The sequence below is a fragment of the Dryas octopetala genome, chromosome 3 (assembly GCF_963921425.1).
Source record: "Dryas octopetala chromosome 3, drDryOcto1.1, whole genome shotgun sequence".
NCBI classification, from domain to species: Eukaryota; Viridiplantae; Streptophyta; class Magnoliopsida; order Rosales; family Rosaceae; genus Dryas; species Dryas octopetala.
In genome coordinates this window covers 10,319,520-10,332,493 of record NC_141368.1, presented here as the reverse complement: position 1 = coordinate 10,332,493, position 12,974 = coordinate 10,319,520, and the positions used below count along the sequence as shown (strand labels likewise).

The 12,974-nt window shown below is 34.0% G+C and overlaps 1 protein-coding gene across 1 annotated transcript; it reads left to right on the top strand.

Moving 5' to 3' along the window:
* The first annotated feature begins 10,489 nt into the window (after positions 1-10,489).
* Positions 10,490-12,645, top strand: LOC147290731 (gibberellin 20 oxidase 1-like). The gene is made up of 3 exons (XM_086235080.1): positions 10,490-11,227; positions 11,423-11,744; positions 11,935-12,645. Exons 1-3 carry the CDS (start codon positions 10,665-10,667, stop codon positions 12,196-12,198), a joined length of 1,149 nt encoding a protein of 382 aa, XP_086091206.1. The 5' UTR covers positions 10,490-10,664; the 3' UTR covers positions 12,199-12,645.
* Positions 12,646-12,974: the final 329 nt, after the last annotated feature.

The window sequence follows — 12,974 nt, the reverse complement described above, 5'->3', positions numbered from 1 at the left end:
TGTAAATTGGTTGAGAAAGTGATTTGATTAAAGTCATATAATCTCACGTTAGTATACAAAGAAGGAAATCATACACATGCCGAAGTTTTTTGGGTAACTCGTAAATTCTATATCCGTATTCGGTTGTATGAATGGCTAAATTGGAGAGAATATCAATGTATGTAGTGTGCCTCAATGACCTATAAAAGTAAATGATCTGACTCATTAATTGACTCTTGCACAACAAACGACAAGAGTTTTAGCTATCCCTACATTAGTGACTGTTGAACCGTAAAAAAAAAAAAATTCAAAAAAAATACAAAGGTTGAGGTTGAGATAAGATCCCCATGTACCATGTCCACATTAATTTCAAATGAAAACAAGTTGGAAAATGAGATAATGTGGATTTATCTGGAAGCTTAATTATCTCTTATCTGATGAGTTTAAATTTAAATGGAGAGAGCTATCTCATCTCCATCTGATCTCATCACTTGGACCTCTCATGGACTGTATAAATAGAGAAGGAGGGATTCAGAAAAAGGAAGGGGGGAGACCGAAAGGCTGAAGGAGAAAGTACAGAGAGAAGAGAGAATTACTGCAAAACCGTTGCTGTTCAAATTCAAGGTAGTGGCCCTTGGCGGTGTTCTTTCTTTCAAGATGGGGGTTCAGGTCAGAACTCCCTATAAATTACTTTCATCTCAAGATGGGGGTTCTGGTTTGAACCTCCCATAAATCTATCATCTCTCAAAAGATGGGGGTTCTGGTCTGAACCCCATAAAATTAATTTTCCAAGTTGGTGGTTCTATGTTGAACCCCACAAAGGAAATCACCTTCTCTACCATCAGCCAAAAAAGAAATCAAGTCTCATGGCTGGGATATATTTCCTTTGCATTAGACAAGGAAAACAAAGAAATGACAGAAAGCCAAGGGAAAATATAAATGGCATTTGTCATCTTTGTAGAGGCATAAAGCCAAGAAAACAAAGTAAAAAAAGGGCTGGCCTTCTCCTTACGGGTCACTTGCAAACAGACAAAAAAAGGGAGTCATCAATTGCCAAAACAAAGAAATAAAAAAATTAATTCTTTGGTAATGACAGAAGCCCAAGTTAGCGATTAAAAGAAAAAGAGTTGACAATGGCTACAATCAAAAGGAGAGTTGAAAAAGATAGGAGGCTTATGACCTACTATCACTATGTAAAGGAAAATTGCAGACATAGGCATAAAGCCTAGTTTTTGTGCACTAAAACATGAACAAAGATTTTTCTTCTGATGCTATGCTAACCATGGGGTTCTTTGATGCTATAAGCAATGGAGGTGCAGTTTAAATTCTTTTAAAGGCATTTGAAGTTCACTAGAAGTCTAAGATTTTGCTGCACCAAAAGAATTGCTAAAGAAAGGCTTGTGAAGCCGGTCCCACATGAGATCAAGAAGAAATGAGGGGCTGCTAATCCAATCTTATTAATTGGTGCTTTAAAGGATTCTTCACCTTGCAGTCCATCCTATACACACCTTCATGGGTTTGTTGAATGAAATACAAAGGGCAGTGGTTGTTCTCTACCATGTTGTTTATCAAAGCCAATATTAGGCTACGAACTCAAGGGAAGCCTACCCCGAAAATCACATCAACTCGGGCCATGGAAAGAAAATAAAGCAACCTCAATGTGGAATGCACCAACTGCAAGTTTGCTTGCAATACAAAGCAATTAATGAAGAAGGATATGATAAGTGACAAACGATGTAAATTTAATTTGATGGGCTAGTCCTCAAAACTACAATACCCATCAACAAAGATAATACTGATTATCAAATAATTGGTATAAAAATCAAACAAAGTCCAAAGGACCTCTCCCTAAATTATTGTTTGCCCATTAATAAATAAAGAGCGTGTCAATTAATAAGTAATTGATACAAAGATATTAGTGGGCACAGAGCCGTCCTGAGCAAGGGCACCAGGGGCGACTGCCCAAGGCCCAATTTCAAGGGGGGCCCAAATTTTTTTTTAATTATATATATAGTATATATTATAATATTTAAAATAATAAAAAAATATATATATAATTGCTGCTGAGTAACCTGAGTGTGTTGTTATAATGTGTTGTTATAAAAAAAAACGTTAGTGTGTATATATAATTGCTGGTGGTTAGAAATTATAGTTTTTTTTAAATGAGGTCTAAAGTTATTGGCCCAAAGGTGCATAATCATTGCACATGCCTTGGGAAAAAAAAAAAAAAAAAGGTGAAAGTTGAAATGTTTTTTGTTTTTTGTTTTTTTTCTTCAACAAATATCTCACTCTCCCTATCAGTCTCTCTCTCTTTCAGACTTTCAGCTCGCTCAGACTAATTCAGTTTTCCAGTCGCCCTCTTCCTCAATCCTCAATTAATTGATTCAATTAAATTGAAGACTTGAAGTTAATCTATTCGATTCTTAAGGCTTTAGCCTTTAGCTCCCCTCTTCAATCTTCTCTTGAGTCTTAATCTCTTTCTTAGCCCTGTCTTCAGGCATTTTCATTAACTGTTTTGGCCCTTATCTTATTGTAATTGTGTTTGTTAGGTGGTGCATTTGATCATATAGTTGCTCAGATTGTTGAAGAACCTCTTTTTGATAAGTCTAAAGACTGCAACTTTAATTTCTTTTTGTTCAAAGTTTGTATGTTTAAAGGCCCTATAACTTTAATTATTTCCTGTCCAAAGTTTTTTATTCAAAATTTGTATAAAGTGTGATATCATTTTATTATTTTCTTTTTAATTTCAAGTAAAAATAAATGAAAAATATGTCTATAGAATTTTATATATATATATTGTACAAAGGGTCCATTTCAAATTTTCGCCCTAGACCTCTAAAATGTCAGAAACGGCACTGAGTGGGCACATAACTAAATTCATGTTAGCCCATTATAAAAAAAAAATGTGTCATTTAACAAATAAATGATACAAAAATATTAATGGGCATATTTTCCTCCAAATCGTAAATTCAAACTCTTAAATTGGTACAAAGCCAACACTCTCAAATTGGTGCAAAACCAACTCTCTCAATCGGTACAAAACTGAAACCAAATCCAAACCCCAAATTCAAACTCTCAAATTGGTACAAAACCAAATTTCTCAATCGGTACAAAACCAAAATTAATTCTCAAATTCAATTCCAAAAATGGCACAAAGCCAATCAAGTCAAATCTCACTAAACTACGTCTGGTTTGATCTCATCATGGATACGTAGGCAATCTGAGCGAAATTCACACTCAACCTCATTCACAAAATTCTTCAAATTCCCTTAGGAATTAATTCATACAAATTTCTTTGAATTAATTTCGCACCAAATCAAATCCACCCAAATCCTTCAGAAATTAGTTCTACACACAAAAGTTCCTGAATTAATTTCTCAAATCAAATCCAAGGGCTTTAAACCCTATCCAAATTACTCAAATCATTTAAATAGGTCAAAACCTTGGAACTACGTGTGGTTTGATCCTGCAATGGGTACGTAGGCAACCTAAAATATGGGTGCAACCGCAACCGCAAATAAATTCCATTTCAATAGGTCTTTCACCTATTGAAAATCCAAACACTCACAAAGTGATCCGTTGGTTTCATTGCAATTGGAATAAAAGGGTATTCCCTTAATTCAAGGGATTGTAATTAAGAGATGTACTCCATCTTGAATGGGTCGTACCCAAAATAATTAAACCCTTATTCCTTAAATGAATTTGGGTGAAATTATATTGGATAATATTATTAGTATTTATTTACAATTTTTGTTCAACAGTGACGAAGCACCTATCCCCTCATCTAGGTTAAGATAGTGGCGGATCCAAAAATCAACCATTATGGGGTCAAGATTAAGAAGTTCACCATGCATCTCACGTAACTCACCCTTACTTCCTCTTCTTTTGGTCTTCTTTTATTTTTTAGACATTTACAAAAACACCTTACTTGCATTCTTATCCCTGCACTTGCCACCAAGACCAAGCTTCATAGGGTTAAAAATTTTCCTCAAGCCCAGCATTGCTGCGTTCATGGGGTCAATTGACCTCATTGTGGTCAATTGACCCAACCCTGCATCTGCCAGTGTGTCAACAGCCCATTTTTTCCCTCCTTCCTTCAATAAAAAACGACATTAGTTTTTGTTAATTAATTCCTAATTCAAAATTATATGAGCCTCGTGGAAATCGCTAGTGATTGCTACTTTTGTTGTTTCTTTCATTCTTTAATTACTTGCATAGTTGCATGTATGTGCATGCCGTTTCTGATCATGACAAAGATGCTTCAAGAAACTTTTTGTGACACTAAGGAAAAGAACAAAATTGGTTCTGATTATTATATACATTTTGATTATTAATCTCAGGCTTCTCAGCTAATATTGACTTTGGAAGATAATTAATTAAAAGCCCCAACATTTAGCAAGTAATAAGCACGCATGCTAAACATGAACATGCAGTCAAAACTTTTTGGTGGTTATGATGATTAACAGAATGCAACAAATTCATTGATCTGCTTTTATATATATTTTGGGTTTTTACTTTTAGCAATATCTGTTCTGAGTCCCTATCAGTATGAGATGGATAAATTTGCATAACTTGTTCTACTTATAAGAAAAGCATCTTTTTTAAGACCAAAAAGATAATGTTTGGGGCCATGTGAGATGAAAACGAAACATATGGAAAATCTAACTATGAATCGGGGATCATGTGAGTAATAAGGCCAATATAAGCATATAACCCTACTCACATGCAGACAATTATAGGCTTTAAAACAGGGATGACATGCAATTCGTGTTGGGACTGTTGGCAGATTGTGTTCATGTTGTATCGTGTTAAGTATTGAATACTAGTTGATCTTAACTCATTTATTTAAAAAATTGTATCATTTGACTTAATACAAATCTTATATGTTTAATAATCGTTTTGTATTTAAATGACCCGTATATATTAGATATAAAAAAAACTTAAAAGTACATTTCATATAAGAAATTAAGATTAAATACCAATTTACAATAATTTTTCAGCAAACTATAAGTGACTAAGTTTTTTGGTACCTAAACTGAAATAACATAAACATTGTGATTTGGTATATAAAGTTAATTAACCTTTACTTTTAAAATATAATAAAATAATTATATAATTATATAATCATTCTTAACAACGCATTAAGAAATGAAAAATTAATCATTTTTTTCATATAATACTAATTAAGTAGGTTTTAACACTAATCTAACCTAAAACGAATCATGAAAAAATTTATGCTTTATTTTTTAATATAAGAGATTTATTTTGAAAATAGGCATCACACAATATCCTTAAAAAGTGTTCCTCACCCCCAAAAAAAAACACGTAACATTTAGACTAAGCTACATGATACCATGTGCATCAAATCTCAATCTACACATGTAATTGCCTTTATGATGTTTGTCTAGCGATGACAAATAACCAAATTGCAGGGCAGCAAAAGCCAGATAATCAAGAGATATGCATGCTGAATGCATATATTAATACCATTAACCCTAGTGTGCATAAAGAATAACTTTAGACATTCCATGTATTAGTACTTATATATTGTAGCGATTCATGTCTTATGTTCATGGCCGGCCTAGGTCCAAACCAACCAGTGAAGTAGATCACCTTATTCATTTTTAGATTAATTACTTCTAATGACAAAAAAATGCAAGATTTTTAATTAATTGAAAATTTACCTAAAAAGAAAAAATTAAGTTAAAGGTCATTTTGTCAACATATGCGCGTCTGGAGCATTAAAAAAGCTACCGAACACTCGACATACCGATTGCTCCACATTATTGCCGAGAGCTCAGTAGATGCATAGGCTGTCGAACGCTCGGTAATATTGTCGAGGGCTTGGCATACTGATTTCTCAACATTCTTGTCGATGGCTCGATCGATAGATGCATATGCATCATCCATCTACATCTATAGATTTTAGGTCGAAGATGCTGGTTTTAGGTTGTAGATGCAAACTACATCAACAGCTACCGAGCACTAGGCAAGAACTGCCGAGCACTCAACAAGAAATTATCGAGTGCTCAGTAGAAATTGTCGAGTTCTTAGCGCTAATTTTGTCCTGCAAGGTAAGTTTTGGGCTGGATAGACTGTGGGTTTTCTCATTTTGGCCTTCTAGGTAAAGTACCATAATTTTTATATAAAACATTAACACCAGAATTTTTTTCTTAAAAAAGAGAAAAGCTTTTTTGCTTTTTCTCATCATTAGAATATTTAGAAAATTAGGATTAAATACCAAATATCAATAGTTTTTCAATAAAGCAGTAAGTCACTAATTTTTTTAGTTTAGGTACTAACCTAGAGTAAGACATTTTGGATTAGGTCACAAATCAGTTTGTTATATAGTTGTGACTGTCGAACAATCACAGTTGTGATTAAACTGTGACTGTTTCAAATTTATAAAAATTTAAAATTTTTAAGAGTTTAATATTTTTGATTTAGACTTGGGGGATAAAGTCATATAACTCAAAGACTAAACAGTAAAGTTTAAGCCTTGCAAATATTGAAAAAACAACAAATCAATAAAAAAGTTATGACTGTTAGACAGTCACAGCTTGATATAACCATATTTTTTAAAATTGGTACATAAACTGAAATTTAGTATCTAAAATAAAATGACATAAATATTTTGGTAGTTAAAATGAAAAAACATTATAATTTGGTACCTAAAATCAACGGACCTTAGAATATTTGGTTATATGAATTTTAATAAAAATTACATGCATTAATATATTTGTAGATAAGTATATATATATATATAGATGAGTGCTCTAAAACTAACTGATTAGTAAATTAATACAAAACTAACCATATTTTTGGGCCCACCACATAACTAATCTCATAATCTTAACCGTTCATTTTTTAGGCCATACTTTAAAGATCATCATTGTAAAAAATCAACTAAATCAGAAATTATTTAGTCATCTAGTTGTGATCAAATAAATAGACGATCACTGTTTTCGATAAAATCATATAAGTAGTTGTTATTATAATCAAATGACTAAATGACTTCCGATTTTGAAAATTTTTTACAGAGATGATCTTTGAAATAGGGCCTAAAAAATGGACGATTCAAATTTTGAGATTACATTATTTGGTGGGACCAATATGGTGGTTAGTTTTGTATTAACTTATTAACAAGTTAGTTTTAGAGCATTATTGTATATATATATATATATATCATCCCACTCCACTAAAAAAAATTATGTGGATTCTTACCATTCTTTTTGTATGTCATACAATAATTTTATAAGTTATAGTGTAAATTTGTTCGTCATACAATTATTGTTATAGTCTTTAAATCGGATGAGTCCATCTTTTTTATATTTAGATAGATTTCTAAACTATTTTAGATGTGTTCACAACTTCACATAGTATGCAAATCCACGTTAGAGATAGACTAACTCATATAACAAGTATTTGTTAATTTCCTTTTCATCTACAACATGAAGCTTTCGCACAGTTGGGGCAGATATTAATTTTTTGTTTTTGATGTTGAAAACAAAAACATTTCAAGTAACTTTTGTTCGAGTCCGACTAATATGATGAACAAAGTATGAGAAATAAGTGAGAAACAACATGTATATTTAAATGTTGGATTTAATAAAATTGTAAAACCAATACTTCATTAAAATAAGCTCAACCTTCAAAATATGTTGTCACTTATCCCTTATATTTTAATCCTCATATTCGGCCAACTAACTTATATTAGAGATAATTAGATTTAAGTCTTTTATAAAAACAGTTTTTAGATGGAGATCGGGAATGTTTTAAAATTTATAAGAAAATTCTTTTAAAACATTACAATTTATAAGAAAATCATTTTAATTCATAATAAAGTTCTTTTAATTTATAGCAAAATTCTTTTAATTCATAATAAAGTCATTCCCCGATTTGAAGGGTATGATTTCCCCTCTTAGAGTGTAGAGTGAGCTTTATAGAGGCTGCATGTTATGTTTTAACTCCGAGATTTTGGACGGAGCCCAAAATCTTGGAGTTAAAACTTAACATAAAGCCGTCAAATAAGAAAAATAAAAGAACTTAATTTAAAACCCTAAACCACTACCGATTTTAGTCTAAAAAAGACTTATAAAATGTATTGAACTCTAAGTCTCCCTTCATATTATACATGGAAAAGCCAATTTTGCATTTTCCACGTTAGACACCACACCAGTGTCTAACGCACGCTCACTCTCTATTTTAAATTGATTACTTTTTGGTCCAATGAAAAGTTTCATTTTTTTTCTTTTTCTTTTCTCCCTTAAAATATATTAATATGATCATTAGCAATGAATCAATTAATAAAAAAGAAAAATGATGATGGTGAACAAGAGCCGTGTAAAGTCCAATTGTGCAGCAATTGAAGAACATTGTCTTACACGCTGGACTTCTTGCTGGACGCACACTCCACCATATCCACACCCATCACAACTATGTTAATTAGCTTACATCACCTCTGCTTCTTACTTCAAATTGTAGATTAATATATGAAAAAAAAATTGATTATCAAATACACTCTTGGAAAGATTTGAATGTATCTTAATTGAATTTTACTAATCTAGTAAGCCGCCATGAAATTTGCAAAAAGATAAACAAGAATGAAAAGAAATGGTACTGTTTAAATCGATTTTATTACCATTTTTCTAGAGGTCTAAGGTCTGAGAGTGGGAGAAGTTCTTTAGTGGAGCACGTATGGAACCACAAACTTGTGGGGTTCCTCAAACGACATTAGTTTTGTTTGTAAAAGGTTCTAAATTCGATCTCCATTCCCACTTTTTTGTTCATTTGCAGAGTGCAAGGTCGAGCTGCGCTTATATGTTTGTTTTTCTCATCATATATATGTTTACCTCTCCACGTGAGGATAAGGCTTCTGCATGTTGGAAAGAGTGTAAACTTGATATATATTATTTACTCATTTTCTCACGGTTTTAAACTTTTAGAGCCAATATTGTCATGCTTAATTGAGAACAGTGACGAATTCAAAAAAATATCTTTGTAAAGACGTTACATAGAAGGAACAATAAACTTGTTTTATTTGCCCCTGCTCCATTCACTTAAGGAAAATATCAAATGAACAATGAGCTGATCGGGCAATTTAATAGGTGGAGAAAATGTAAAGTGCATGAAATTAATTGCCTTAACTCACGGTCATATGGTGGGGAGAGCGAGATTCAAACTCTTAATCATAAATGTAAACCATATATGGGTAAAATCCCATGTACCCAATCCCTCTTTACTTGTGCATTCCGAATAATACTTCTTAACTTTTTCCCCCCTAAAGTAGTGCTTTCAAAAGCAAGAACAAACATCCTTAGTCCTTACACAGCAAATGTGGACCACCCTCCATCACACCAAGATCGAATTGAAATTGGCTCAGTACTTCTGGTTCTACTTAAAGAACACTAGAGATCACACTTTCGATATGCAACCTTGGCGGCACATGCATACTCTGCAATCTTTGGTAGATTGTCATGTCATGGCGATCATTTAGTTTTTTTTTGTTTTCTCTGTTTGTGATGAAGACAAGCACAAGCTTGGTGACCTTAAGGACATGTTTAATTCTAGATTGGAATATGCATGTCAGTGTGTTGCTGTTATTCACTGGAAGTTAGGCTTTCAGCTTTCTCTCTCCCAAACACTTTTTTTAGTAGGTACCAATAACCAATGCACACATTCATTCCCATTCATCATTTGCCATGTTAGCTTGAATGTTAATGACAGATTGCAAGGATAATATCAGATGCTAAATTTGTGAAGCTGAAAGCCTGAAATGAAATAACAGACCCTAATGTTCTGTGCACAAAACCCTTTACAGGGTCATCCCTCTAGTTAATGATAGAATCTATCCCACCACAACTTGACCCAAAATGAGGTTCTTTGTGAGTAAAGACCACAAGGAATTGTCCTGTCTCATTTCCCCTCCACCTTTTATTTGTCTAAACTCTGCATTTGTACACACATAAATATACAATAACTTCTGTAAAGTCCTTTATCGGACCCAGTTGCAAAATATTAGTCTAATTAACCTATAGTTCAACTCTTATAGCCTCATTTGTGGCTGTTACCACATTGAGCTGTGGCATACGCCCAAAGAAATTGGCCCTCATTATATTTAGTCTCACATAAAGATGTGAGATTAAGCAGTGCGTGTCGCATGCCTAAACCAAGGGGGGAAAAAAAAAGAAAAAAAAGAAAGCTATACTAGCTATGAAACCTAACATATCTTTCCAAAGTATCTGGTTTCTCAGTGTCCTCCAACTGTTTTTTTTTTTTTTTTTTTTTTTGGCATATGTATCATGATTTGGACCTCCTAGATACACTGTCTGGTGTGTGTGCGTGGGGAGAGGGGGGTACTGTAATGAAAGTATTATAGCTAGGCGATAAGATATAAGACCAACACACAAAACACACACACAGTGCGAGATGAAGGAATGACGCAACAGTAAAAATACAATAAGATTCTAAAATTTGTTTACCGACCTCCCCAATGAACAGTCTTGGCTGTTTCTCTCCTCTCCCTCTCACCTTCTTTTTAAACTCTGTCCTCGCTAACTCTTCCTCAATATTCAACTCTCTCTCTATCTCTCCCTCTCTCTCATCTCTCTCTAAACCTGCCCACGAAGTACCAACCAACCACACAGTACTCTTCCAAGTTCCAAATCTTAGAAGGCTACATTATTATGCTAAGCATGCCAATGCCTCCTCCTAAGCATCCCTCACCAATAAGTGGAACAAATTATAAGAATGATGATCAACAAAACCCTTTGGTTTTTGATGCATCAGTTGTTCAATACCAATCCAACATACCCCCAGAATTCATATGGCCTGACCATGAAAAGCCAGGCCCCGAGCCACCGCAGCTGCTAGTTCCTCCCATTGACTTGAAAGGCTTTCTCACAGGGAACACTTGGGATGTCTCAAACGCATGTCGTTCAGTCGATGAGGCATGCAAGAAGCACGGCTTCTTTCTCCTTGTCAATCATGGAGTTGATTCACAACTCATAACAAAAGCTCATAAATACATGGACTTGTTCTTTGGCATGCAACTCTCACAGAAGCAAAGGGCTCAGAGAAAGATTGGTGAGCACTGCGGATATGCAAGTAGCTTCGTCGGCAGGTTCTCCTCCAAGCTTCCATGGAAAGAAACACTTACTTTCAGATATTGCACCGACAGCCAGTGCTCAAGTACAATTGTCAAGGACTATATTGCAGATGTAATGGGTGAAGATTTCAGTGAATACGGGTAAGAACTAAGAGCACATCATCAGGAGTAATCTTTTGCTTCTGCAAGAAAAAAAAATAATCAATTCAAATTTATTTCATGCTCTCTTTAAGTGGATAGTTTCATTACCAATCACTAAACCAACAAAATAACAATCTTGATGTCGTACATTACAAATAGCTCTTTACCTATGCAGCATATTTTTGTCTTGCTCAGGAAAGTATACCAAGAATACTGTGAAGCCATGACCACTCTCTCCCATGGGATAGTGGAGCTATTGGGAATGAGCCTAGGAGTTGGCCGAGAGTATTTCAGAGAATTCTTCGAAGGAAACGATTCAATAATGAGGTTGAACTACTACCCCATGTGCCAAAAACCAGATTTAACACTAGGAACTGGGCCTCACTGTGATCCCACTTCCTTAACAATCCTTCATCAGGATCAAGTAGGTGGACTTCAAGTGTATGTAGATGAAAAGTGGCACTCCATTACTCCTAACCTTGATGCTTTTGTTGTCAACATCGGCGATACATTTATGGTAAGTCAGTTTATTCATGAATTAGGCTCTGTTTGTTTAGACAGAAAATCTCTTTTCTTTCCTCCAAGAAAAAGTCTGAAAGACTCCAACATGTTGGACAAAAACAGGGATCTTCAATATGCTTTCTAAACAAAAAATGAAACGTTCTTTGAGAATATTTATTTATGCTCTCTTTGATGTGAATTTTCAGGCTCTATCAAATGGGATTTACAAGAGCTGCTTGCATAGAGCAGTGGTGAATAACAAAACTGTTAGGAAATCTCTTGTTTTCTTTCTCTGTCCCAAAAAGGATAGGGTGGTGACCCCACCAGGAAGTTTGGTCGATACTGATAGCCCACGGATGTACCCGGACTTCACTTGGCCTACTCTGCTAGAATTTACACAGAAACACTACAGGGCTGACATGAAGACCCTAGATGCATTCTCAGACTGGATCACGCAGAAAAGCAACTAACAAGAAATACACCAAGAAAATTAGGAGTGCTAGTATTGCTTTTGGTGGGTGTAGAAAGAAACCAGATGACAGAAACACCAAGAAGGGAGAAGAGGGTATTAGGCTGTTCATTAGTGTGTCATAGTTGGAGAGCATCATCGTGTAAATTAAAAGAAGCAATTTGGAGGAATAAAGAAGCTAAAGGGGCTCCATATCTTCTGCTTAATTTTACTTTTTCTGTCAATTCAAGGATGAATCATTGTACTTAAAATATATATATATATACTTTGTTGACCACCAAATTGTGTATTGGTATTGAACTTCCATGCACAGCCGTCACTTCCCAACCAAATTATGCCTTTCAGCATGAGATCGAAGTAAAGAAACAAATGATAATTATATTAAACTAGTGCAATGTATATAGTAATATAGTAGAAGAATATATATTATTACTATGAGCAGAGCAATTATCTGGATGTGACGTTTTCTCATTTCATCCTCACATGTGTGGACAATGACTTGTGAACTTTAATGGATTTGACAAGTGCCGCAACACAATTTGCATAAGATGCACCGAGTTTAATAATACCAAAGTTCTATATACAAGTTTGTCTACAATCTTTGGCTTTTACTACTTAAAAGTTGAGAAGGTGAAAAATAGTGTTTAGTTAAAAGATCTATCATTTTGCTTAACACACCAAATGTCACTTGAGCTAAATATTTTATTTTGATTTGAAAGTGGATGAATTTTAAACAAATTTACATGGCTTTATCCTTTTTTCCCATAATGAAAAAAA

Excerpts from the sequence above, each read along its gene's own strand:
- LOC147290731 (XM_086235080.1), top strand. The coding sequence starts at position 10,665 with ATGCTAAGCATGCCAATGCCTCCTCCTAAGCATCCCTCACCAATAAGT. Across the intron at positions 11,228-11,422 it reads GAAGATTTCAGTGAATACGG|GAAAGTATACCAAGAATACT; the intron begins GTAAGAACTAAG and ends TGTCTTGCTCAG. Across the intron at positions 11,745-11,934 it reads ACATCGGCGATACATTTATG|GCTCTATCAAATGGGATTTA; the intron begins GTAAGTCAGTTT and ends GTGAATTTTCAG.